We start from the raw sequence: 22,029 nt of genomic DNA, 5'->3' as shown, positions 1-22,029 counted from the left end.
ATTTTTAAGACTTGTAAAGAATTCATCACATCTGCATTTAAAATATTCAACTACTTTTTCTTTAAATTCTGAATGATTGATCTCAAAATGTCACTATAACTTAACTGGCATAATATAATTAGAAAATGTTGTGTTGCCTAAGATACAGTAAGATAAATTATTAACATCTATAAAGTCAAGAGAAAGATGACTCTTGTCATACTTTGGTTTCATATTTACAATTTTGCCTAGTTTTTTTGGAGTAGATTCTTCCTTTCCATGAGTCAGATAACTCTAGGCCAGTTGCATCTTTTTTAGTATCTTTAAATGTGTGTATTGCAGTTGTGGGTTGAAAAAGTAAGTCTTCTAATCTCCCTGTTTGGAGTCAATGATTCATTCTTAAATATAAATGAAAAATTACAAATAAATTTTCTTTTATTTTAGAAAAAATTAAATTCTAAAATAATACATTTTAGATATAATTTAAAAATTGAGAAGAGTTTTCCAAAAATTTTTGAAGTGTTATTGTAAAACAAAATAACAAAAAGTACTTGTTTCTACCTGATGTGTGAACTTTGAAATATTACAGTAATGATTTATTGAATAGTAATGAGATTAGTAAGTATAACTAAAGATAGCTGTAAGAGCACAAACAGAAGTACTGAGAAGGAAAATACCTTAAATTATACCCTAAACCTACTACCTTAAAAAATGCTAGAAAACGTTAGAATACAGAAGCATATATTCCACTAGCCATCAGAGTGATGATCTCATTACACTTTGTGTAGTCTCAGGGAAACTCCATTGTAGACTCATGAAAGAATGAGAGTGAAAAAGGCAAATGAATTTAGTGTTATTATGAAACTAATATTGCTTCATAGACCAGGCCCTCAAAGGATTTTGGGGACCATGGACTGTGTTTTGCAAACTGCTGTTCTAGATTATTTCTTCCATACCTAGGGCTTCTACTACTATCTCTGCTAGTGACACTCTCATCTGTATCCCAGCCCAGACTACTTATATATCCCTTGCCTGCTGAACTGCCTGGACTATTTCCTCTGCTTGGTGCTCTGTTTCTCTTTGGCATTTGCATATGCTGTTTGATCTGCCCAGAATTTCCTGTTCCTTCTGTTCACTTGGAAAGTTACTGAATTGTGAGCTGCTTGCGGGGCAGGAACTAGGCATCTTTATATCCCCAGCTTTTAGCAGAAATGTGTAGCACATTGTGCTGCTTGGTAGATATTGAGTTAAATTGAATCAAGGAAGAACTCTAGCCTCATAAACAAAAACTTTGCAGTGCATCTTAGGGTAAAGTTTTTTCTCTTTTTGTCTGATCTCATTCATTCTATTGGGTTGGCCAGAAAGTTCCTTTGGTTTTTAAATAAAAATAAAGGACACATTTTTCATTTTCACCAAGAACTTTATTGAACAACATATTCACCGTTTTGGTCCACTACCTTCTGCCATTTTTCAGGCAACTTCATAATTCCATCTTCTCAAAACTTTTTATCTTTTTGAGCAAAGAACTGGTCCAGGTACCTTTTAGTCTTCCAGGGAATTGAAATTTTTTCCATTAAGAGAATTTTGTAAAGACTGAAATAAATGGAAATCCGAAGGTACAATGTCTGGTGAATATGGTAGATGAATCAGAACTTCCCAGCCAAGCTGTAACGGTTTTTGCCTGGTCATCAAAGAAACAAGCAGTCTTGCGTTATCCTGATGGAAGATTATGTATTCTCTGTTGACTAATTCTGGACGTTTTTCATCGAGTGCTGCTTTCAGTTGGTCTAATTGGGAGCAGTACTTGCTGGAATTAATCGTTTGGTTTTCCAGAAGGAGCTCAAAATAGAGGACCCTTCCAATCCCACCATATACACAACATCACCTTCTTTGGATGAAGACCTGTCTTTGATGTGATTGATGGTGGTTCATTTCACTTGCCCCACGATCTCTTCCATTCCACCTTATTGTACAGTATCCACTTTTCATCACCTGTCACAATTTGTTTTAAAAATGGAACGTTTTTGTTACGTTTAAGTAGAGAATCACATGTGGAAATATGGTCAAGAGGTTTTTTCCTGCTTAACTTACGTGGAACCCAAATACCAAAGTGATTAACATAACCAATGATGTGGTGCAAAAATCATTTGGTGCGAATGATTTTCAGCGCTTGATTTGGATATTTTGAGCATGTCGGCTCTCTCCCGAGTGGTATAACATTGATTGTTCTCAATTAATGTCTTGATTTGATCGCTCTCCGCTTCACCTGGTCTACCCAACCGGAGCATCGTCCAGTGAGAAATCTCCAGCATGAAACTTTGCAAACCGCTTTTGACACGTTTGATCAGTCACAGCACCTTCTCCATACACTGCACAAATCTTTTTTTGGGTTTCAGTTGTGTTTTTACCTTTCTTGAAATAATAAAGCATAATATGCCGAAAATGTTGCTTATTTTCTTCCATCTTCAATATTAAAATGGCTACACAAAAATTCACCAATTTTGATAAGTTTTTTTTTTAAACGCATGCTGATATGACAGTAGTCACAATACAGCCTAACAAAATTATCTCGAATGAAGTTAAAGACAACTAAGCGCTACTGGACCCATCTTACGGAAAAAACCAAATAAACTTTTTGGCCCACCCAATATATTGGTTTGTATTAGCTTCAGTTCAGAGAAAAGACTTTTACAACCTAACTCAAATTCAGGACGGCCAACTCCTATCTATATTAATGCATCCACCGGTATTTGTTTTGTTTCCTTTTGCCTTGTTTAGAGTATAATATATTCTGAAAGGAAGGTATTTCAGCTGAGGACTCAACATCTTAATTTTTAGTTCTGTCTTTGACTGTTGAGAATATTTCACAAGACACTTATCATCTGCTTCTCTGCATTAAAATCACCTGATTGCTACCACCACTTTTGGTGGAAAAAAATGTATTCACATATTTTAGTTTCTCTAACATCCAAATGATAACTAACATTTCTTAAGTTCTTACTATATGGCAGAGACTGTCCTATATGTTCTGCATGTATTAACTCATTTAACCTGCATAATGGCTCTGTATGAGAGGTAGATTATTTTATTATCCCCATTTTTCTTTAGGAAAATGAGGCAAAGGTTAAGTAACTTGCCAATGGTTGCACAGATAGTAGATAGTAATAGTCTGGGTTTGAACTGTGAGTTTAGTTTGGCTCCAGAAGCTGTGCTTTTAACTGCTGTGAGAAGCTTCCTCTCAAATCTAATTACTTTTATCATTAACCTATGTTAGTACACATGCACAGATAGATGCTCATTATAATATTTATAATTGTGAAATTGAAAATAAGAGAATACCTAAATCAATAATGGGATATATGTACAATGGATAGTTACTTAAAAATCACAGTTTTGAAGAATACTTAATGATATGGAAAAATACATTAGGATGAAAAAGTAAGATAAAAACCACAGTTTTTGTTTGAAAAGCGTATATAATGGATTTATATGTTACATATGCATATATAAATATACAAATTTATTTTAAAAGACTGAAAAGAAGTATAATAATGATTTTTTTGTGGGTAGAGCAATTGTAATTGTAGAGCAATTTGATGGATGCTTCCCATGGGCTAGGCACCATATTAAATTCTTCATGTGTGTTTTCTCAGTGAACTCTCCCATCAGTCGCATGATGTAGGTCCTACTCGTTTCTCAGATGAAGAAACTGAGGCCTAGAAAGATTAAGTAACTTGTCAAGGGTCATACAACCAGTAAGTAGAAGAGTTGGGACCTCTGTATTAGGCTCTTTCTGTTTTTTTTTTTTAAATTGAAGTATTGTTGGCTTACAATGTTGTGTTAGTTTCTGGTGTACAGCAAAGTGATTCAGTTTTACGTGTGTGTGTGTGTGTGTGTGTGTGTGTATGTATGGGCATTCTTTTTCAGATTCTTTTCCATTATATATTATTACAAGATATTGAATATAGTTCCCTGTGCTATACAGTAGGACCTTGTTTAACTACTTTATATAAAGTAGTATGTATCTGTTAATCCCAAGCTCCCAATTTATCCCTCCCTCCCCCTTTCCCCTTTGGTAACCATAAGTTTATTTTCTATGTCTGTGAGTTTGTTTCTGTTTTGTAAATAAGTTCATTTGTATCTTTTTTTTTTTTAGCTTCCACATATAAGTGATATCATACGATATTTGCCTTTCTCTGTCTGACTTACTGCACTTAGTGTGGTAATCTCTAGGTCCATCCATGTTGCTGCAAATGGCATTATTTCATTCTTTTTTATGACTGAGTAATATCCAGTGTGTGTGTGTGTGTGTGTATACACATCTTCTTTATCCATTCATCTGTCAGTGGACACTTAGGTTGCTTCCATGTCTTGGCTATTGTAAATAGTGCTGCTATGAACATTGGGGTGCATGTTTTTTTTGTTTTGTTTAATTTATTTATTTATTTTTGGCTGCATTGGGTCTTCGTTGCCATGAGCGGGCTTTCTCTAGTTGCAGAGAGCGGGGGCTACTCTTTGTTGCAGTGCGCGGGCTTCTCACTGCGGTGGCTTCTCTTGTTGCAGAGCGCAGGCTCTAGACGCATGGGCTTCAGTAGTTGTGGCACGTGGGCTCAGTAGTTGTGGCTCGCAGGCTCAGTAGTTGTGGTGCACAGGCCTAGTTGCTCTGCCGCATGTGGGATCTTCCCGGACCAGGGCTTGAATCTGTGTCCCCTGCATTGGCAGGCGGACTCTTAACCACTGTGCTACCAGGGAAGCCCTTGCATGTATTGTTTTGAATTAGTAGACTCTTTCTGTTTTGTATTTTCTAAATTTTTTATAATTTGTATTATTTACATGATGAAAAGCAAAATTAATTTTTTAAAGTATGCAAACGTATTGGGACAAGTCAGACTTGTACAGTCTGGTAGGATTTATTCATTGGAACCATTGATTCTTTAAACTAGCTAAGCAAAATAACAGAAGCATGGGACTTGAAAGAAATTAGACCAAGCATTTAAAGAGTTAAAACATACTCAGTGGTTTCTATTATATCAAGGATTTTTTGGGCATCTGCTATGGGCAACTGATTTTTTTTTTTCTAGCATGGGTTGCAGTTAGTACCCCTTAGTGAAGTGAAATCTGTTACATATCTTACAGGCTAGTGAACGTATGGTAAGGCTGACCATTTTTATGACTGTTTAAGAATTCCTTAACCATTTCTGTTGTGGTTGCTAGTAGTTCCTTTTGTCTTGTTGGATCCCAAGGAGATAGATGTTGCCAGATGCCCAAAGAAGAAGATTTTTCTGTGTGTGAATTTGTGGGATGTCCCCTGTGGACGTGGCAGTATTTTTCTAATATAATTGTAATCCCTAGTTGATAAATGAATTTAATGAAAATTAGAGGTGTTCGATGAACACCGATAGTCTTTAAGAACAGCATCATTCACAGAAAGCAGCAGCCATGTTTTCCTACAATCATCCCATCGTCACAGAGTGTCTAGTAGGCTAAATGGACTGCTGATTGACCCCTCAACGTATATCACATATTCTTATGGTAAGAGGATTCTGACTCCTCATATATTTTTTCACTTGAGGAATATGTGCTGTATTAGGAAAATACATCTACTTATAAACCTTTGTCTAAAGAACTGTTAGAGAAAGAAAAAAAAAGAACTATTAGAGAATTCTTCCTCTGTCAGGAAGTTTATTTGGAGAGGACAACACATGGAGATGAAGGAAGAATATGCCCTCCTAGCTGTATCTATTACATGAGTTGACCTTGTCAGCAGAGGGCCAGACGGATGTTAGTGAATCAATAAATGAATGTGTGTGTAAGAGACACACAGACATACACACTTGTACTTTATGAAATAGCTAGCCAGGGGTGTGTGGAGAACTGGACAATGAAAAAAGGGACCTGAAACACTTATGTTAAGTGGATTTTTTCCTTTCATATTATATTTAAGGTTACTAAAAAAACCGGAAGATGAATAAAATTATTTCTCTCACCGTAGAAAAGTGGGAACATTTTTTTAAGACAGAATCCTTCCCAATCTTTTCTTCTTATTTTCACCTTTTAGAAATTCAGTGAAAATAATGTACACATTTCCATACTATTCTGTCCACTGATCTGGGTAATCCTGTTGCTTTTAGCTATGTAACTCATTACATTACAGTCAAGTGTAATACAGGGAAATTCTTCTGCCGGTTCTGTTCCTTTGTTGGCATCTTCGGTCCTGAGTAGAATGATCAACCACCCCACATCCTGGGAAATCCCTCATCCCTGGGCAAACTGGGACAGTTGGTCACCCTAATCCTAAGGGTGTATATTACACTCTAGGGATGGGGCTGGGGAGCTGGTGTAAGAATGAAGGAAACTGATGGAAAGGAAAAGTCCTGAGGTATGAAGACAACATTTTTTCCTTTTGAAGAATGTTTACTATAGCTAAGGTTGTGTGAAAATCAGTAAGCCAGTATCTGTGTGGTTAGTAGTGAATTAGTGATTGCTGCCTTAGGGATAAGTATTTTGGGTTTAGTCCTACATTCTTCAGTACCCATACCAAAAGACAAGGAGTCAGAGGAATGCCATTTTGATTTGAGCACTCCTGGATCATAGAAGAACATTCTGCCTTCAGTGGGTTTTGGTTCTAAGTACGCACTTTGTTCTGGGTAACTTTATTTTAGCAAATGGAGATGTGAACATTTTTACTTTCAAATATAGGGTGATTATGCAATTTCAGACCACTTTAAACATAATTTGTATATATCTATAGTTAATACTTAGAGTAACACTTCCTCTAACATGCTAGGTAGACCAGTTTCAGGTTTTACTTTCGCCTTGGTGTTCCTTAGCAAGCTTGTCTTTCTCTCCTAAGTCTTGTTCTTGGCTTCTTACCTTACAGAGAAGTGTGGGAAATGGAACTGGATAGACTCAAGAATCAAGATGGTGAAATAAATCGGAACATTATGGAAGAGACAGAACGTGCCTGGAAGGCAGAGGTGAGAATAGCCGCTATGTTGAAGCTATGTTGAAGGTCTTGATTTTGGGCTTCCAGATGGTGTGTACTTTTGTTATAGTATCAATACTGTACACTAAGCTATTTAAGTATTATACTGTAGAGCCACTAAGCATTGTTTTAACTATCTAAGGGTAGCTTTGTGTACGTAAAAGTAATAAAGTGTGTGTTTGTGTGTATGTGTGTGTATGGTTTCCTTAGATCTTATCACTAGAGAGTCGGAAAGAGTTGTTGGTATTGAAACTAGAAGAAGCAGAAAAAGAGGCAGAACTGCACCTTACTTACCTCAAGTAAGTACCTTCCATTTCTGGGGTCTTAATGGCCCTGCAGTTTTGTGTTTTGGAGGCATTTCTTTTTAGGTTTTGAAGCCCTGGGCCAGCTAGTCTGGCACTTATTCTGTCTTCACGGGGAGTCATCTCTGTGTGATAGTAATTTGTTCAGTGATTTCTCTTCCCATACTCTAAACTTCCTCACTCTCTGACTCTTCCCTTTCTACAGTCTTATAGTTTTGTACTTTTTATTGTATTATTTCCAATTGGATAAACAATTGGAAATATGCTGTCAAGCATATTTATGCTTGACAGCATATCTTATGCTGTCAAGCATAACAAACGTCTTTGGAGATTTGTTTCCTATACAGTCATTTCTCCTCTTTCTGCCGTGAAATTTGGAGGACCCCCATGGCATTTTCAGCCAGACAAGAGCCCTCTCTCTGTGGTTGGTCCGCTTTCTCCAATACTTGTTTTGCAAGATGCTGGAGTTAAAGTGAGGCAAACGGCTTAGAACCTTGACCTTCTCCTGCACATGCTCCGACCTCTTCTCTCCAGGCCCATTAGCCAGCTACTGTTCTGCTATCTCAGAGAGTTAGGAATTGGGTTTTCTTTAATTCTGTAAATTACTGTTGGTTTCTTGAAAGGTCAACTCCCCCAACACTAGAGACAGTTCGTTCCAAACAGGAGTGGGAGACAAGACTGAATGGAGTTCGGATAATGAAAAAGAATGTTCGGGTAAGTGTAGTGATGCGTGATCATTGAGTCAGAGTTAATCTGTGCTTAAACACTTCTGGTGATAGGGAAGGACCTTTTGCATTGCTCTCAGGGCCTGTCCTACCACTCCTCTTGCTTTCCTGATATAGGATGGTGCTCTCTTTTTAGGCAGGCTCATTCTGCTTAGCAGTAAAGGATAATTCTTGCTTTTTTCTCTTTTCTAGGACCAATTTAATAGTCATATCCAGCTAGTGAGGAATGGAGCCAAGCTGAGCAGCCTTCCTCAGATCCCGACTCCCACTTTGCCTCCACCCCCATCAGAGGTAAGAGTGCTGGCTTTGGGGAGTCTACCTTTGTGTGTTGGTGGCAGAGCCTAGAGTCTTTCACTTGTTCTTTTTATGAAGATATCGGGACCATCCTTATTTGGTACAAGAAACAGTTGCTCACTGATCTCTGCTCCAGTTTCCTAAACTTTCATTTTCTTTCTCTCCCACTTGTCTTTCACCTCGTCCCCTCTGCAGACAGACTTCATGCTTCAGGTGTTTCAACCCAGTCCCTCTCTGGCTCCTCGGATGCCTTTCTCCATTGGGCAGGTCACAATGCCCATGGTTATGCCCAGTGCAGATCCCCGTTCCTTGTCTTTCCCGATCCTGAACCCTGCCCTTTCCCAGCCCAACCAGCCTTCCCCACCCCTTCCTGGCTCCCATGGGAGAAATAGCCCTGGCTTGGGTTCCCTTGTCGGCCCCCATGGTCCACACGTGCCCCCTGCCGCCTCCATCCCACCTCCCCCAGGCTTGGGTGGTGTTAAGGCTTCTACTGAAACTACCCGGCCCCAACCAGTAGACAAACTGGAGAAGATTCTGGAGAAGCTGCTTACTCGGTTTCCACAATGCAATAAGTAAGTATCTTTAAGGATTAATTTTAAAAGTGTTTTTCAGAGAAATGTTTATGGGTTAAAATAGGAGAGGTTTCATAGATATTCCTCATGAGTGTAGTATAGAATCTCTCCCCCTCAACATTTTTCTTTCTTAGGGCCCAGATGACCAACATTCTTCAGCAGATCAAGACAGCACGTACCACCATGGCAGGTCTGACCATGGAGGAGCTGATCCAGCTGGTAGCTGCGCGACTGGCAGAGCACGAGCGGGTGGCAGCAAGCACTCAGGTAAGAAAAGCTACTTGGCGGAGAACTCAGACCTGCTGAGATGTTGGGGAAGAGGTAGATTTCAGAAATATTTGGGGTGGGAAGAAGCATTGCAGCCAGGGGTATCTGGCCTGCTTTCTTCCTTTGCTGTGCTGGAAAATGAATGACTTCTCTTTGTTAAATGCCCTGTTTCTCAGATGTTCCTCCCTCACTGTGACAACGTTTCTGCCCACAGCCCCTTGGTCGGATCCGGGCCCTGTTCCCTGCTCCATTGGCCCAAATCAGTACCCCAATGTTCTTGCCTTCTGCCCAAGTTTCATATCCTGGGAGGTCTTCACATGTAAGACTCTATTCTTTGAAAACTGGGATGTGGAGAAGCTGGGGGTGAGGAGGGAGTGGGTGTATAGGTGGAGCGCAGGAAGAAGCCGTCATCTCCTCAGCTGGGTTGTTGACAGCCCCAGCTGGGAAAATGCAGGTACTCTGTATTGGAACTTTTCTTTCTTTTGGTGTAAAATCTTTTTGCTACATGGAAAGAGTAGATGGAATCATGGGCATATAAGGCAAGGAGGCCCAGAGGTTCCTTACTCTTTTGACTGTCCCTCCTCTGCTGTACAGGCTCCAGCCACCTGTAAACTGTGTCTAATGTGCCAGAAACTTGTCCAGCCCAGTGAGCTGCACCCAATGGCATGCACCCATGTGCTGCACAAGGAGGTGGGTGCTGCATGCCTTCCTCTTTTTTCCACTCTTTCTTTTTGACAGCTGAGATCGTTTAATTTTCTTGAACATTGTACAGTGTTGACGCTCATCATTAATATCTAAACATAAGGTTTCAGTAAACCGTGGCTTAAATGTCAGCAGAATTCAGAATACTGGCAGCTAGGCTCTCCCAGCTTCCTTCTACCCCATTCCCTGTAGGGGACTGGACTGGGTAAACAGTTCATACTAGAACACCGATAGTCGCTGCCTTGGAAAATTGACAATAAGATATACATATCTAACCATTGTTTCAGACGTACCATTGCCAAGAGACTTTGCTTAGATGAGAGGAATGGAATAGGGAACCTGAATATGAGATTAGTAACTCCATTAATAAAATAGTTGGAAGGCTGACCTATTAGAGATTAGCTTCACAAACTGACAAGTTATTCCTGTGTTTTATGATGGTACCAGACAGAGTTAAATCTCTTAGCACCAGGGATGATTTTTTTTTTTTTTTTACTATTTTGTTTTGTTCATTTTGTTTTTCTAAGAGGTAGAAACTGAATTTATATCTAAATTCTTGGTAAGGGAAAATCCTGAATAAGATTTGAGGGCAATAGGTATTAGGAGATGGAAGCTCATCTCAGGCTAAATAGATGGCAAGAAGGAGCAGGTCTGTAGACAGTCAGCAGGAAGCAGCTTCTCACTGTCATTAGCTGATTGTTAATGTTCCCTGTAAAACAAGATCAGGTTCACCTGCTCTGAAGACTCTTCTGGTGGTAAAAGCCAGTGAAGCAGCCCTTCCAGTCCCCCAGTGAGCTTTTCTGACTCAGTAAACATCCCTTAGACCTGTTGAACCTTAACAGCGCTCTCTCCCCTCCTTCCCTCCATCTTTCCTGATGAACCTGAGGTATGTCTTTCTTTCTTTCCAGTGTATCAAATTCTGGGCCCAGACCAACACAAATGACACTTGTCCCTTTTGTCCAACTCTTAAATGATGGACCTGACTGGGGAGGAAGAAGAGGAGAAACTGATGTGAACAGGAAGCGCGGGTTCAAGATTTCTAAAACTCTATATTTATACAGTGACATATACTCATGCCATGTACATTTTTATTATATAGGTAATGTGTGTATAGAAAGTCTGTATCCAGATGTTCGTAAATGAAAGTATGTATATTATGCAGAAATGGTCTGTCCCCCTCACCTTTCAGTTCCTCTGGGGGAAGCAGATTGTAGGTAAGATGGTATTTAATTTGGCCTTGAAATTATGATATTCCTGCCTAGGGCTGTTTTCAGATGCAATATAAAAACCATCTAGGAAGCTGCTCTTGCTCTAAGGCCACCCTGCTCTGATTTGGCTCAGCCTCTAGTCCATTTTCTTAAGGCTCATGTACGCCGATTTGAACCCTGGTGCTCACCTGCTGTCCAGCCAGATGCCTTGCTTATTGAAAGCCTCCGGAAGCCTCAGTGCTATTCTAGCCCCCCTACTCCAAATGGAGAAAATGAGACTGATTGAGGAAGAAATATATAACCCTGATAGTTTGATTTTTCGTTGAACATTTTACTGTGTTAACACTCATTATTTGTACATAGACATTAGGTTTACAGAATAGTCTGTTTACATCAGCAAAATTCACAGTCCAAGAATAACAACATAACCAGGTCCCGTTTCCCCCATGCCTCCACAAACTTCTGTCCACCCTACTTCCTGGATAGTCAACTCTTTAGAAACTAGCATAGCCCACAGGTCTTTCCTGGGCCAAGCCGTCCCTTTCCACCACTGACTTGGCTTCTGATCAAGCTTTCACAGACCAACCTTCAGACCAACCTTGTGAAGTCCTCACCACTTCCCCTTCACTTCTGGTCTTCTAGTCTAGCTATCTCCCCTCCCCTTGAAGGTTAAGGCAGTTGGTTCACAACCAAGTTGTTTGGTGACCTTGGGTGAGTTCCAGGCAGGCACTGGGGTGAGGAGATGTCTGTGCAAAATTCCTTTCAGGATGACCTTGGGATATGGGTTTGAATTTTTGAAGCAAGAAAGCTATGGGGGACATGCTTCCTGTCCTGGGACAAATGGAGACCAAAGTGCTATGAAGAAGGGAGGTTAGATTTCAGGTTTATAAGTCATTTGTTCTGTGGGTAGCTGTCTGGAGCGAGGTCATTTTTCCACCTCTGCTTATTGAGCACTTCCAGTTTCTAGGTTTATACCGAGGAAAGCTGCGTTTCTATTACAGCTTTGAATCCTTTCCTGTCGCTTTATCTTTACTCCTAATGGAAATGGCTTCAGCTCCCTTCTCTTTTGGAATTAAACAAGTAAAAATTAAGCAGTAATAAAAAAAAATTAGCTCCAGGAAAGGATATTATTATATTACCAACAGGTGAATTTTTCCCATTCTGGGACCTGGAAATGCTTACTCGCACTAGTAGTACATATGAGGGTAGCAAAGATTTTTCCTTTCAGAGCCAAATAATTCTCTCCTCTCTCTTTATGTTACTCTTCCTTGTCTTTCATCCTTGCCTAGCAGCTCATGAACATACTCTTTCTCTTCTCTGTCTTACTTTTCCCGGTTTATTGACTGGCAACAGTGTAAGGAAATGGATTTCCTGGGATCTCCTTGGCATCTTTTAGGGTGATGGAAATGGCCTGAGTACTCCCCACTGTAGAGGTCAGATGAGCCACTTTCTTTGGTTAATGAAATATTAATGACTCTAGTTTGGTAGCCATCATGAACAGGGAATGTGGCAAAATGGAAGACCAGTTCCTTTGTTCTTTTCATTTGGTGGGGGGGGGGATTCATTTTTTATCTTGTAATCTTAAGATTTTATCTCCCCTTAACTTTGCAGCAGCCTTTGGGCCACTTGCAGTATTTTTCAGTATCCAATGAAAATATAGAAATTAGAAGTGGGTCTAAAAAATATCCTGTTTCTTTTCTACAAATCTTTGACACCAAAGGAGTAAAGAGAAAACAGGAGGGGATGGGGGGCTTAACTGCTTCCTAGTGAAAGCCCCTGGAAACTAGCTGCAGCAGGAAGACAGTGTGGTGGAGGGTGTGCGTGGGGGCCGGGACTCATCGTCGCTCTTTGCTCCTTCTTGTTCAGGATCAATCCGAAAGCAACAGTTAAGTTTTGGCCACCCTTGTTCTCCCTTTTCCCTCTCTCCACTGGCCTGCACTGGTACAAGCTGTGCAGACCCCTGGGGAAGGCCCCTGATGCAGGGAGTGGAGATGGGACAGTCATTTTTCTGGCATAGAATTTAAAAATAGAAATATAGAATACATATTTTTACAAGGAAGAAGCTGTTGTCTAGATTTTTTTTTTACACTTCAGAGTTCACGGTTTCAGGGTAGAAAGGAAGAAACTGTTAAAAGAAAAATAAGTATAAGTTTTCTCTTTCAAAGAAAAAAATAGGACAATGAGACTTACTAAGGAAGGGGTTGACTTTTATACCCTGGAAAGAGCTGGGGAAAAACCGGTTTTCCCCAACGTGAGTCGAAATTATAAAGTGGAATGTGGCATTTTCATTTCACGGTAGCGGTTCTGGAAGTTTATTTACACAGTAAGTTCCAAGCTGGAAGTGGACAGGCTCCAGTCTTCCTGTCAGTCTCTGTGGTTATGGGGTGTTCCCCGTCAGCCAAAGCAGCACCAGGTGCAGTGGGAATGAAGAGGACTCAGATAAAAAAACTGCGACTCAGTATTCTTGTTTTATTGGTTTATGGCTTGTGGGCAGCTGGCCGAGGCCAGGATCTCCAGAGGCCCTCTTTGTATTTCCCTCTCCCTCATCAGGTAATTCTACGCTGTGAGGGTCCCATACTTGGAAGCAGTGTGTTGACCAGAGAGGAATAGGATCCAGTGGAATAGTAAGAAAATTCAGCTCTTCCCATTAACACTGGTATCATAGTCGACTGGCTTAGAACTGATAGGGAGGGAATGAACTTGGTCCCCACTGTCTAGCCCAAGAACCAGCCTGGGTACCCAAGTACTATTAGGAGCGGGGAATAAAGAGCAGGATAGGGGCAAAGGATGGCCTCCATCAAGGGGCTCTTGTGGTGAAGGGAATTAGGAAGCCCAGAGGCTGTCATCCTTTTTCCACGCAGCCTTGATACTGAATGCGATGCTGGTGGAGCCAGAAAGCCTGTGTTCCTGACATTCTTGGTATAATACTAGTGCCACTGTGGGATGCCTTAGCCGAATAAATGAGGGAGACCTTAGAGACAGGGAGAAGGCAGCGAAACTGCTCTGTATTATGTCAAGATCTTACTACCACTTACAGCTGAACAGGAGGAACTCCAGGCAGGGGGTATAGGGCATCAACTCTATCCCTGTTGAATGAATCTTCAAGAGTCTGCTTTCAAGGATTAGATAGGAGAGGTTTCCTATCTATTCTTAGCACCTCAGCTACAAAGCTCTGGAGAAATAGGACTGGGGGAGGGGGTGAACAGGTAGCCAGGAAGACAAAGTGCAGCCCTGTTATATTTGCTCTATTCCAGCTGCTTTCCCATAGGGCACCTGGGGCTTCCAGGGTTGGGGATGTTTCAGTGCTACCAGTCACGTGTACGGTAGAAGGTTCAGGTAGGGACAAGAATTAATAAGGTAGAAATTCATTTGTTAGACGGAACGTTTTAGTGGGCACTTTTCCTTTAAGAGAGTTAAAAAGAGCTTTTTGGCTAGAGAAGCCCTCCTTCCCATCGCACTTTTGGTCAGGCTGCAACCACAGAAAAGAAGACATTGGGAAGCAACACCCATCTTAGAAGGTGGGATTCTTATCTTGGAGATGCCGTCTAAAACTGGGACTGGCGAGCGGTCATGTTCTGGCCTTGCCTCGCTTTGATCCCAGCTTCCCTGTCTTTGCACTCCCTCTCCTTCTCCTCGTCCAGCCACCCCCATTTGTACAAATTATTTGTACAAATTATTTTTAAATTATTTTTTAATTCAAGAGGCAGTCTTTGCACCAATGTTATAGGCTTGTCTATACAGTCCCTATCTCTAAAGCAAACAGCAAACGGTGCGTCCATTCCCGCTGACTGTGGCCAGCAGGGAAACAAGATTGGCCCTTTCTCTGCTAGGGTACTGCAGAGACACACACTGGGGTCACCTTACTTCTGGAACTAAGAAAAGAAGAATACTTTGGGTTGGAGAATCTAAAGGGATGGTGGACAAAGGCTCAGGGCTGAAGTTTCAAGCAGCAGAATTTCCCAACTCAAGTTTGAGGTGACCAAGGGTATTCCCGCCATCAGAGCACTTCTTTCTTCCCTCTCCTGGTTCCTACAGGTGCAGTCCCTGCAACCCACCTTGCCAGCTTTTCCTTTTCTGTCAAGGCAGAGGCATTTGTGGGTGGGTGAGGGTCTTGAGGTGCTCTGGCCACAGGTGCCATCTGTGTCTCCTCCTTGTGACCAGAGCGAACCACCAGATGTGGTCCAGGGGGATCTCTCTCTTCTGCCCGTGGGACTCCTCACTTCAGCAGGGAGATGTCATCAGCAAAGTCATCGTGCTGATGGCGCAGGCAGCGGAGGCAGCGCCACTGACACACCATGAGGCAGAGGGGCAGCATGAAGAGGGCGCAGATGGCAGCCATGACATAGGCTATGGTCATGAGGGTCGATTCATCTGTCTGTGGGATGTTGTAGCCACAGTCTTCCATGTCCAGGGTGACAAAAGGACCTTCTACCGCTGCTGTCCTGAACTCATCGTGCACTGGAGAAAGGGCAGATGTGAGTCACAGAGCAGTTTGGATCACACACCCAAAAGAACTTCCCGGGACAGGCCTTGAAACTGGCCCTGAGGAGGCCGTAGAGTCTCCCTCCTGGGAGATGTTTAGGAGCAGGACAGAAAGCCGTTGCTACGTGGAGGCATGGCTCTCCTCCAGGTCACTGGGGACAACAACCCTTTCCTGTCTACCTGTCCAATAGGACAGGGCCCTAAAAGTCAGTCATTCTAAGCTGACCAAAAAGCCAGCCCTACATATACCTAGTAAACTCACCTGCTCCTGCTGAAATTCAGTTGCAAGACCCTGCCAGTAGCATTCAACCTCGGCATACGGCAGCTGACAGGGTCACGATAGGCCAGCCTGCCACCCTTGGATCTAGAGCTTCCCAAGGTGCCGAGGCAGCTCTTGCTGTTCTGGGTCTCCAACAGAGGTTGCCAGTCCAGGCAGGGGTCAGCATGCCAGGCGATACAAAAAAACCACAAGCACCGGGGCTTCCCTGGTGGCGCAGCGGTTGAGAGTCCGCCTGCCGATGCAGGGGACGTGGGTTCGTGCCCCGGTCTGGGAAGATCCCACATGCCGCGGAGCGGCTGGGCCCGTGAGCCATGGCCGCTGAGCCTGCACGTCCGGAGCCTGTGCTCCGCAACGGGAGAGGCCCCAACAGTGAGAGGCCCGCGAACCACAAAAAAAAAAAAAAAAAGCACAAGCACCGACACTAGCTTTTACACAATACGTGGACTCTGGCTTGAGGCAACTGTTACTCCCTCCCAGACTGACAGGGGCCCGGGTACCCTCACCACTGGACAGGGAGAACGGGGATAGACTGACCCCACAGCCTCGTCCCTGGTGCTCTCACCATGGCAAGCACTGACAGCAAAGCCAATTCGTTTCCGGGCCCGATCAAAGACAACGTAGAAGCCCTCCATGATAACGGCTCCCATGACAGTGCCCGTGGATGACTGTGAGATGGCGAACTTGTAACAGTCGTCTTGGGATGTGGCCACATCTTCCACTGGCCGCAGGTATTGCTAAGGATAAGCAAGCAAAGAGTGAGAGTATGTCTTCCTCCACCCTTCACCCCATCTCTGCCTTCTTGGTATCGATGCCCTTAGGCTGCCCTTCCCTTTGCCAGCCCTGAGCTCCGAGAGGCTGGTTTTTCCCAGAGCCCTTTACCGCTGGATCCTCATCTATTTTGTCTTCCAAGTTCTAGGAAGCCATGCCTGCTCACTCTTTCTCAATATATCCTTTGTTCTCGTCCTGGGATCCCACTGATTCAGGCCAGGGACATACCTGTGGAAGGATGGTGATTCGGAAGGACTGATTGGTGACCTCACCCATTAGGTAGAGTGAGATGACCGGGAAAATGTTCCACGGGGTGGTGCCTGCTTGCCAGCACACCAGCTGCTCCCCGAGCCAGAAACCGTCTGGGAACTTCTCCGTCTGTGTTGATGGGAAAAGGATAAAGATGAGGAAACGGCCTCTTTCACCATCTCGCCTCTCCCATTTTCAGATAACACTTACTGGGCCTTTTACTTGCTTTTCCATGAAATATCCAAACTGGGGAAAGGTCAGCCGAAACCCAAGGCTTAGAGGAAGAGAGCAAGAGAGTAAGGCCAAAACTTTGGGCTGGGGGACTGTGTGCTGAGCAAGCTGAGGCCCATAGCAGAGAACCGTTGTTTAAGAGACCTAAGTAGAGGGATCTAAGGGTAGACATCTTGGCTCTTGTGGAGGAACGTGCCTCTCACAGACTTCCTGTGACACTCTGTCATCTCTTGTACCCCTGTCCTGAGTCCCACTGACCGAGGAGGCTGCCTTGATGGATTTGACAGCAGCTTCAAACACTTTCTTGGGCAGACGAAGGTTGGTGGTGCCACTGTCAACGATGCTCTTGTCATAGTTGTACTAAGAGGGAGAAGAGAGGGTTAGAACATCAAAAGCCTTCTTGATGCCAGGCTTTGGCCAGAATTGGAGGGGTGAGGCTGACTGCTTGGGGTCCTTCCTGGGTTGGCATCCTGGCTTTGCCACTTCTTAGGTGGATCTCCTTGGGCAAGTTACTTAACATCTGTGCCTCAGTTTCCTCATCTGTAAAATGAGGATAATAATAGTACCTACCTCAAAGAGTTATTAAATAAATAAAGAGCATTAAATTAATTAATATATTTGAAGTGTTTAGGATTGTGCCCTGCACATAGGAAGCAGTCAGTACATGTTAACTCTTATTATCTTGGGTGGGTAGACATTCTCTAAATCTTGAAAATAAAAATACCTTGTATAATGCTTTTAACTTTTCATAATACGTTTGTATCTGTTCTAAGTTAACATACATGAAGAATCTAGGTAAGGAACACCCAAATAGTTTAACTGCCATTATTGGGTCTTGCTGTGTGTCAAGCACTGGGATAAACACTTTATTCACTTTCTCTATTTTCACCGCCGTCTTTGGAAAAGCTGTTTTTACTTCTGTTTTGCAGGTGAGGAAACTGAGACACAAAATAGTAACTTGCCTGAGGACACATAGCTAGAGCAGAGCTAGAAACCCAGGTCTTTCTTACTCCGAAGCCAGACTCTTCTACTACGTCATGTTACACTGCCTCGCGGACGACTTGCCCAAGGTCATAAAGCAAGGCAGTGACCGGAGTCCAGATATGCTTTTTTCCGTACCAGACCTTATGCCACGCAGCCTCTGGGGAAGTGCTAAGCCAGTCCCTAGCCCCAAACCTCAGGTCCCGCCATGTGACCATTAAGCTCCTTGCTGTTCTAGGCTCAGCCCCCAACCCTCCTGCAGGTCCTGCACCTCAACCTCATCCTCCCAGCCTCATAACTCGGGGTCTGGCCTCACGCGATGTTGCCTCCCCCTTGCCTCTCCCTGCCTCCCCCAGGTTTTATTACCTCCTTGCAGTCCATTTTCAGATCCTGTCCATTGATCTCCACCCGCACAATGATCACCTCGTAATACCATTCCCGCCGGATGGGTGTGTACCAGAGGCTGCCCATGTACAGCGAGTGGTCGATACCCCCGATGATCTAGGGAGCAGAAGAGCCAGTACCCGTGTGCCAACACAGAAGGACAACAAGTCACCCAGAGGGCAAGCATAGGATCAGTCATTTCTGGGGTGGCAAGGCGCTCTGCACATCACCTTTCTCATCTTCCTGCTTCTAATCAAACCACGCCGTAAAGCGACTGATACTTTCTTAAATGTGTTAAAGGATGTGTTCAGGGGAAAAGGCTTTCCAGGATTTTTAATTGTTTCAGAATCACACAGCCCTTGATATAAAGTTATTTAAACCTAAACTGGCATAATAAATGTTGAGTGAATGATAATTTGCTTCTGTTGTAAGTTTTATTTTCTCTGCTTGTTGGAGATAGAGTTCACCAGTTGTCCTAAATGAATTAATAAATAGACTTTTAAACTCCTTACATCTCTGCCTTCTCATCATCAGACTGAACAGTCTTGACTTGAGAGGCCTTATTTTCATTTCCTTTGAAATTTTCCTAATCATCTGTCATCCTTGCCAAGTTTACCATAGGAGCCTCAAGTCCTTTCTGGAATAATGCAAGGAAGAAAAGGGTAGAAAAAGAAAAATGGAGGTGGGGAACATGAAGAGGTTTCTCTCGATTCTCAGCAGTGGAGCCCGAGGCTGTGGTGTGGCCTCAGAGGGCAGGGAGGCAGCAGGTGCTCCCGTCTCTGCCCAGTGCCCGGGCCTCCCCTCTCCTAGGGCCTACTCACCATGCTCCCTCCAACTGAGGCCAGCACCTCCGACTGGTTGAGGGGGAAGCCAGCACCACAGAGCTGCAGGGAGAAGAGATTGGGCACGTGGGTCTGCTTTACCAACGAGTCAAAGAATGGCTCCAGGGAGTCGTCAGGCTGTGACAGAGAGAGACAAGGAGTGAATCCTCGCACAGAGGGCCCTAATGGAAAGAGGAATGGGAGGGCAAAAGCAAAACTTGGGGGATGTTCCTTGGGAAAGACCATCCTGAGGTACTGAGATTTGGTGGAGAGAGGGACAGCAAGACACACTGGCAATGCAAACAGGAAAGATCTGTAGGATCGTTGATCCCCATCTGCTTAACCTGTTTCAGAGTTACGGGGGCCTCTCATTCTTAAAGATCTTAGCGTCAATAGAAAAGATAGCCTGTTCCTCTACCTGTCACCATAGTTCTGCCCTCTGTAGGGATGAAATTCAGACTGCCACCCTATCCACCTGTAAAGTAATTCTTTAAACTGATTTGTTTCCCTCCCTTATTCAGTTCCCTCCCCTTCTCTCCCGTAACTCCGTCCCTGTGTAGCATGCAGTGTGCAACGTTCAGGCAGAGTGTCTAGGGCTAGCCCTTGTTCCTCTCACCCTGGCGATCTCAGCGTAGGCCAGCCCCAGGATGCCCTCCCAGTTGGAGCCATTGATGAAGAACTTGTCTGATTCAGTGATGGCAGCGATGTTGGCACGAACGGTGACGTTGGGGCCGTGGGGGATGCTCACCAGGTCGGTGCCCAGCTCCCCCTCCCACTTGCCCTGGGTGTAGGGCACATACACGCCCTTCCGGAGGTCCCGGTATGTACTGGACCTGTGCAAAGCAGGCAGAGATCTGTTGGGTGCGTAACCACAGCTGGTACATGAAGCCAGCATCTAACCTACTCCCAGACGCCGAATCTCATCTCGGTCATCTACATAAGACAGGATGCTGTCAGGCTGCTTAAGAGAACATCCGTAGCTCCTTCACCGGGAACAGAATAAGTGACCTTGCAGACAGACGTGGGGAGCTGTCTCTGGCGCTCGCTCTCCCGTGTCCATAGCTCGTATTCCTAGACCTGGAGCTCGCTCTCCTGTGTCCATAGCTCGTATTCCTAGATCTGGAGCTCAGGCCCTGGAAGAACAAGTCTAACTTTGTGTATTGTGACTGCTGCTGCTGAAGGGACAGCTAGCGGGCATCTCCCACTCCCCGCCCCCTGACCTTATCACGCCCTTAAAGAAAAGGAGCCATTGACTCTTGCTGCCTTGGGACCCAGTGGTACCATCTGAGTGGTAGAGAAAGTACCAAGCGGGTGAGCATGGAACTTCTTCAGCAAATTCTTCCAAGGAAGGAGTTTGCACGGGCACCTCAGCAGGGCGAGCAGGCAAGACGCACCACTCGGATGGAACATGCTTATCACCATGTGTCACCCCCACCTGTGTGGAATCACGCCTCTGACCAGGGCTGGTGTGTATGATGGGGGCAGTGATGGGACACGGGCAAGGAGCTGGAATGAATTCCCTTTCATGGACCCTGGCCATGCCCCCTTCCCTGACTGCTTTCTTTAGATAGGGGAGTTAAAGGGCAAGGGACCTAAGAAGGCGCCTTTGGCATTTGCCTAGAAGTCCAAGAATGGGGTGTCAGTCTCGACTCACATGTTTTCACACACACATACGCCTCAGACATTAGATGGCCTCTCGCCACTTCCTGCTTTTCTGTTAAAGGGGCTCCCAGATCATCCCTCACTGCCTCTGTTACCTTAAAAACCCACTTCTACCCTCCCTCCCACCTGTTAGCTAAGTCCAGCTGCTGGAACTCCCGGGAGGCAGGGAAGCATTTAGCTTTCAGTCCCTGATATCAGGCCAGGCAGTGGAGCCGTGGAAGGCTCTTCCTTCCCTTCCTTGAACCGTGCAAAGCCACCAAGAGTAGCCCCCAGGCGAGGACACAGCGAAGGGAGCTGTCACTGCAGCCTGCTCAGCCTAGACTTAGGTGGTGGCATCAGAAAACCAGAGCCACTGAGGGGTGTGGGTTGGAGTCCCTGGGCCTCCCAGTTCAGGCAGAGAGAAGGAGACCTCGAGACTGCACTGGGAGCTTTGGGGCTGCTCTCCTTCCTGCTTTCCCTCCCCCAGGAAGCTGCCCTATCTCGGAACTGACGCACTTCCTGGCTGCCCCTCAACTTACCCTTCCCATAGTTGACCTCCTCAACCCTCCAGCCCCTCCACTCTTCTCTTCTGGTCACTGTTGCCTTCTTTTCCCTCCCTCCTGCCCAGCAGGAAGAAAGGCTCTGTGGAGCTGGTCCTTCTCCCTGCAGCCCTCCCCCGACCCTCCTTTGCCCTGGATCCTTGGGAAGAGCCTTCCCCCTTCCTCTCCCCGCACTCACAGCTGCCTCTGGTAGTAGCGGTGCAGGAAAGGGTGGGGGGCGGCCCCAACTGCGAAGTTACTGCTGCCTGTGTCCACCAGGATGTTGAGCTGTCAGAGAAAAGGGAGAGAAAGATGCTAGGACAGGAGGCCTGGACTCACTCCCTTCATTGTCCTGTACCCTCCCCATCCCCCAGCTATGTGGTCTTCCTTTGGAGTGTCCAGGGTGAAGCTTCCAGATGCAGGACTGGACAGGCTGGCCCTGCTAGTACCATGACCACAGTCAGAACATGGGGTCCTGTGATGCCCTCAGCATGGCCTCAGAAACCTTGTGTCTGCTTTTGTCTTCTCTACGGAATTGGAACATTTTCTGTGTCATCAGAGCCATATAACTGGTGTGTGTGTGTGTGTGTGTGTGTGTGTGTGTGTGTGTGTGTGTGTG

General features: G+C 44.5%; 2 protein-coding genes across 8 annotated transcripts in view; one reads left to right on the top strand and one right to left on the bottom strand.

The window, feature by feature from the left end:
• Window positions 1-13,168, top strand: part of RNF214 (ring finger protein 214) — a 52,277-nt gene extending 39,109 nt beyond the window's left edge. For 4 of the 7 annotated variants that reach the window (XM_027082227.1, XM_027082229.1, XM_027082226.1 and 1 more), the window contains 9 exons: window positions 6,860-6,956; window positions 7,175-7,263; window positions 7,890-7,980; window positions 8,184-8,282; window positions 8,481-8,857; window positions 8,992-9,124; window positions 9,339-9,443; window positions 9,719-9,814; window positions 10,735-13,168. In XM_027082227.1, the coding sequence (XP_026938028.1) occupies window positions 6,860-6,956; window positions 7,175-7,263; window positions 7,890-7,980; window positions 8,184-8,282; window positions 8,481-8,857; window positions 8,992-9,124; window positions 9,339-9,443; window positions 9,719-9,814; window positions 10,735-10,800 (1,153 nt within the window). In that variant the 3' untranslated portion in view covers window positions 10,801-13,168. Of the gene's footprint in view, window positions 1-6,859; window positions 6,957-7,174; window positions 7,264-7,889; window positions 7,981-8,183; window positions 8,283-8,480; window positions 8,858-8,991; window positions 9,125-9,300; window positions 9,444-9,718; window positions 9,815-10,734 lie in introns of all 7 variants that reach the window. The other 3 variants (XR_003427820.1, XM_027082228.1, XM_027082230.1) reach the window with 3 other exon arrangements.
• Window positions 13,169-13,330: 162 nt separating this feature from the next.
• The window catches only part of BACE1 (beta-secretase 1), a 23,278-nt gene continuing 14,579 nt past the window's right edge, over window positions 13,331-22,029 (bottom strand). The window contains exons 2-9 of the mRNA XM_027082232.1: window positions 21,610-21,698; window positions 19,847-20,063; window positions 19,231-19,368; window positions 18,392-18,526; window positions 17,303-17,404; window positions 16,793-16,942; window positions 16,359-16,530; window positions 13,331-15,492 (exon numbers count right to left, since the gene is read on the bottom strand). Coding sequence (XP_026938033.1) covers window positions 15,251-15,492; window positions 16,359-16,530; window positions 16,793-16,942; window positions 17,303-17,404; window positions 18,392-18,526; window positions 19,231-19,368; window positions 19,847-20,063; window positions 21,610-21,698 — 1,245 coding nt within the window. The 3' untranslated portion in view covers window positions 13,331-15,250. The remainder of the gene's footprint in view (window positions 15,493-16,358; window positions 16,531-16,792; window positions 16,943-17,302; window positions 17,405-18,391; window positions 18,527-19,230; window positions 19,369-19,846; window positions 20,064-21,609; window positions 21,699-22,029) is intronic.

Source organism: Aethalodelphis obliquidens, unplaced genomic scaffold (genome assembly GCF_003676395.1).
Source record: "Aethalodelphis obliquidens isolate GAN/ISIS:26980383/991018 unplaced genomic scaffold, ASM367639v1 scaffold46, whole genome shotgun sequence".
Taxonomy (NCBI): domain Eukaryota; kingdom Metazoa; phylum Chordata; class Mammalia; order Artiodactyla; family Delphinidae; genus Aethalodelphis; species Aethalodelphis obliquidens.
This window is presented reverse-complemented; position numbering and strand designations above follow the sequence as displayed.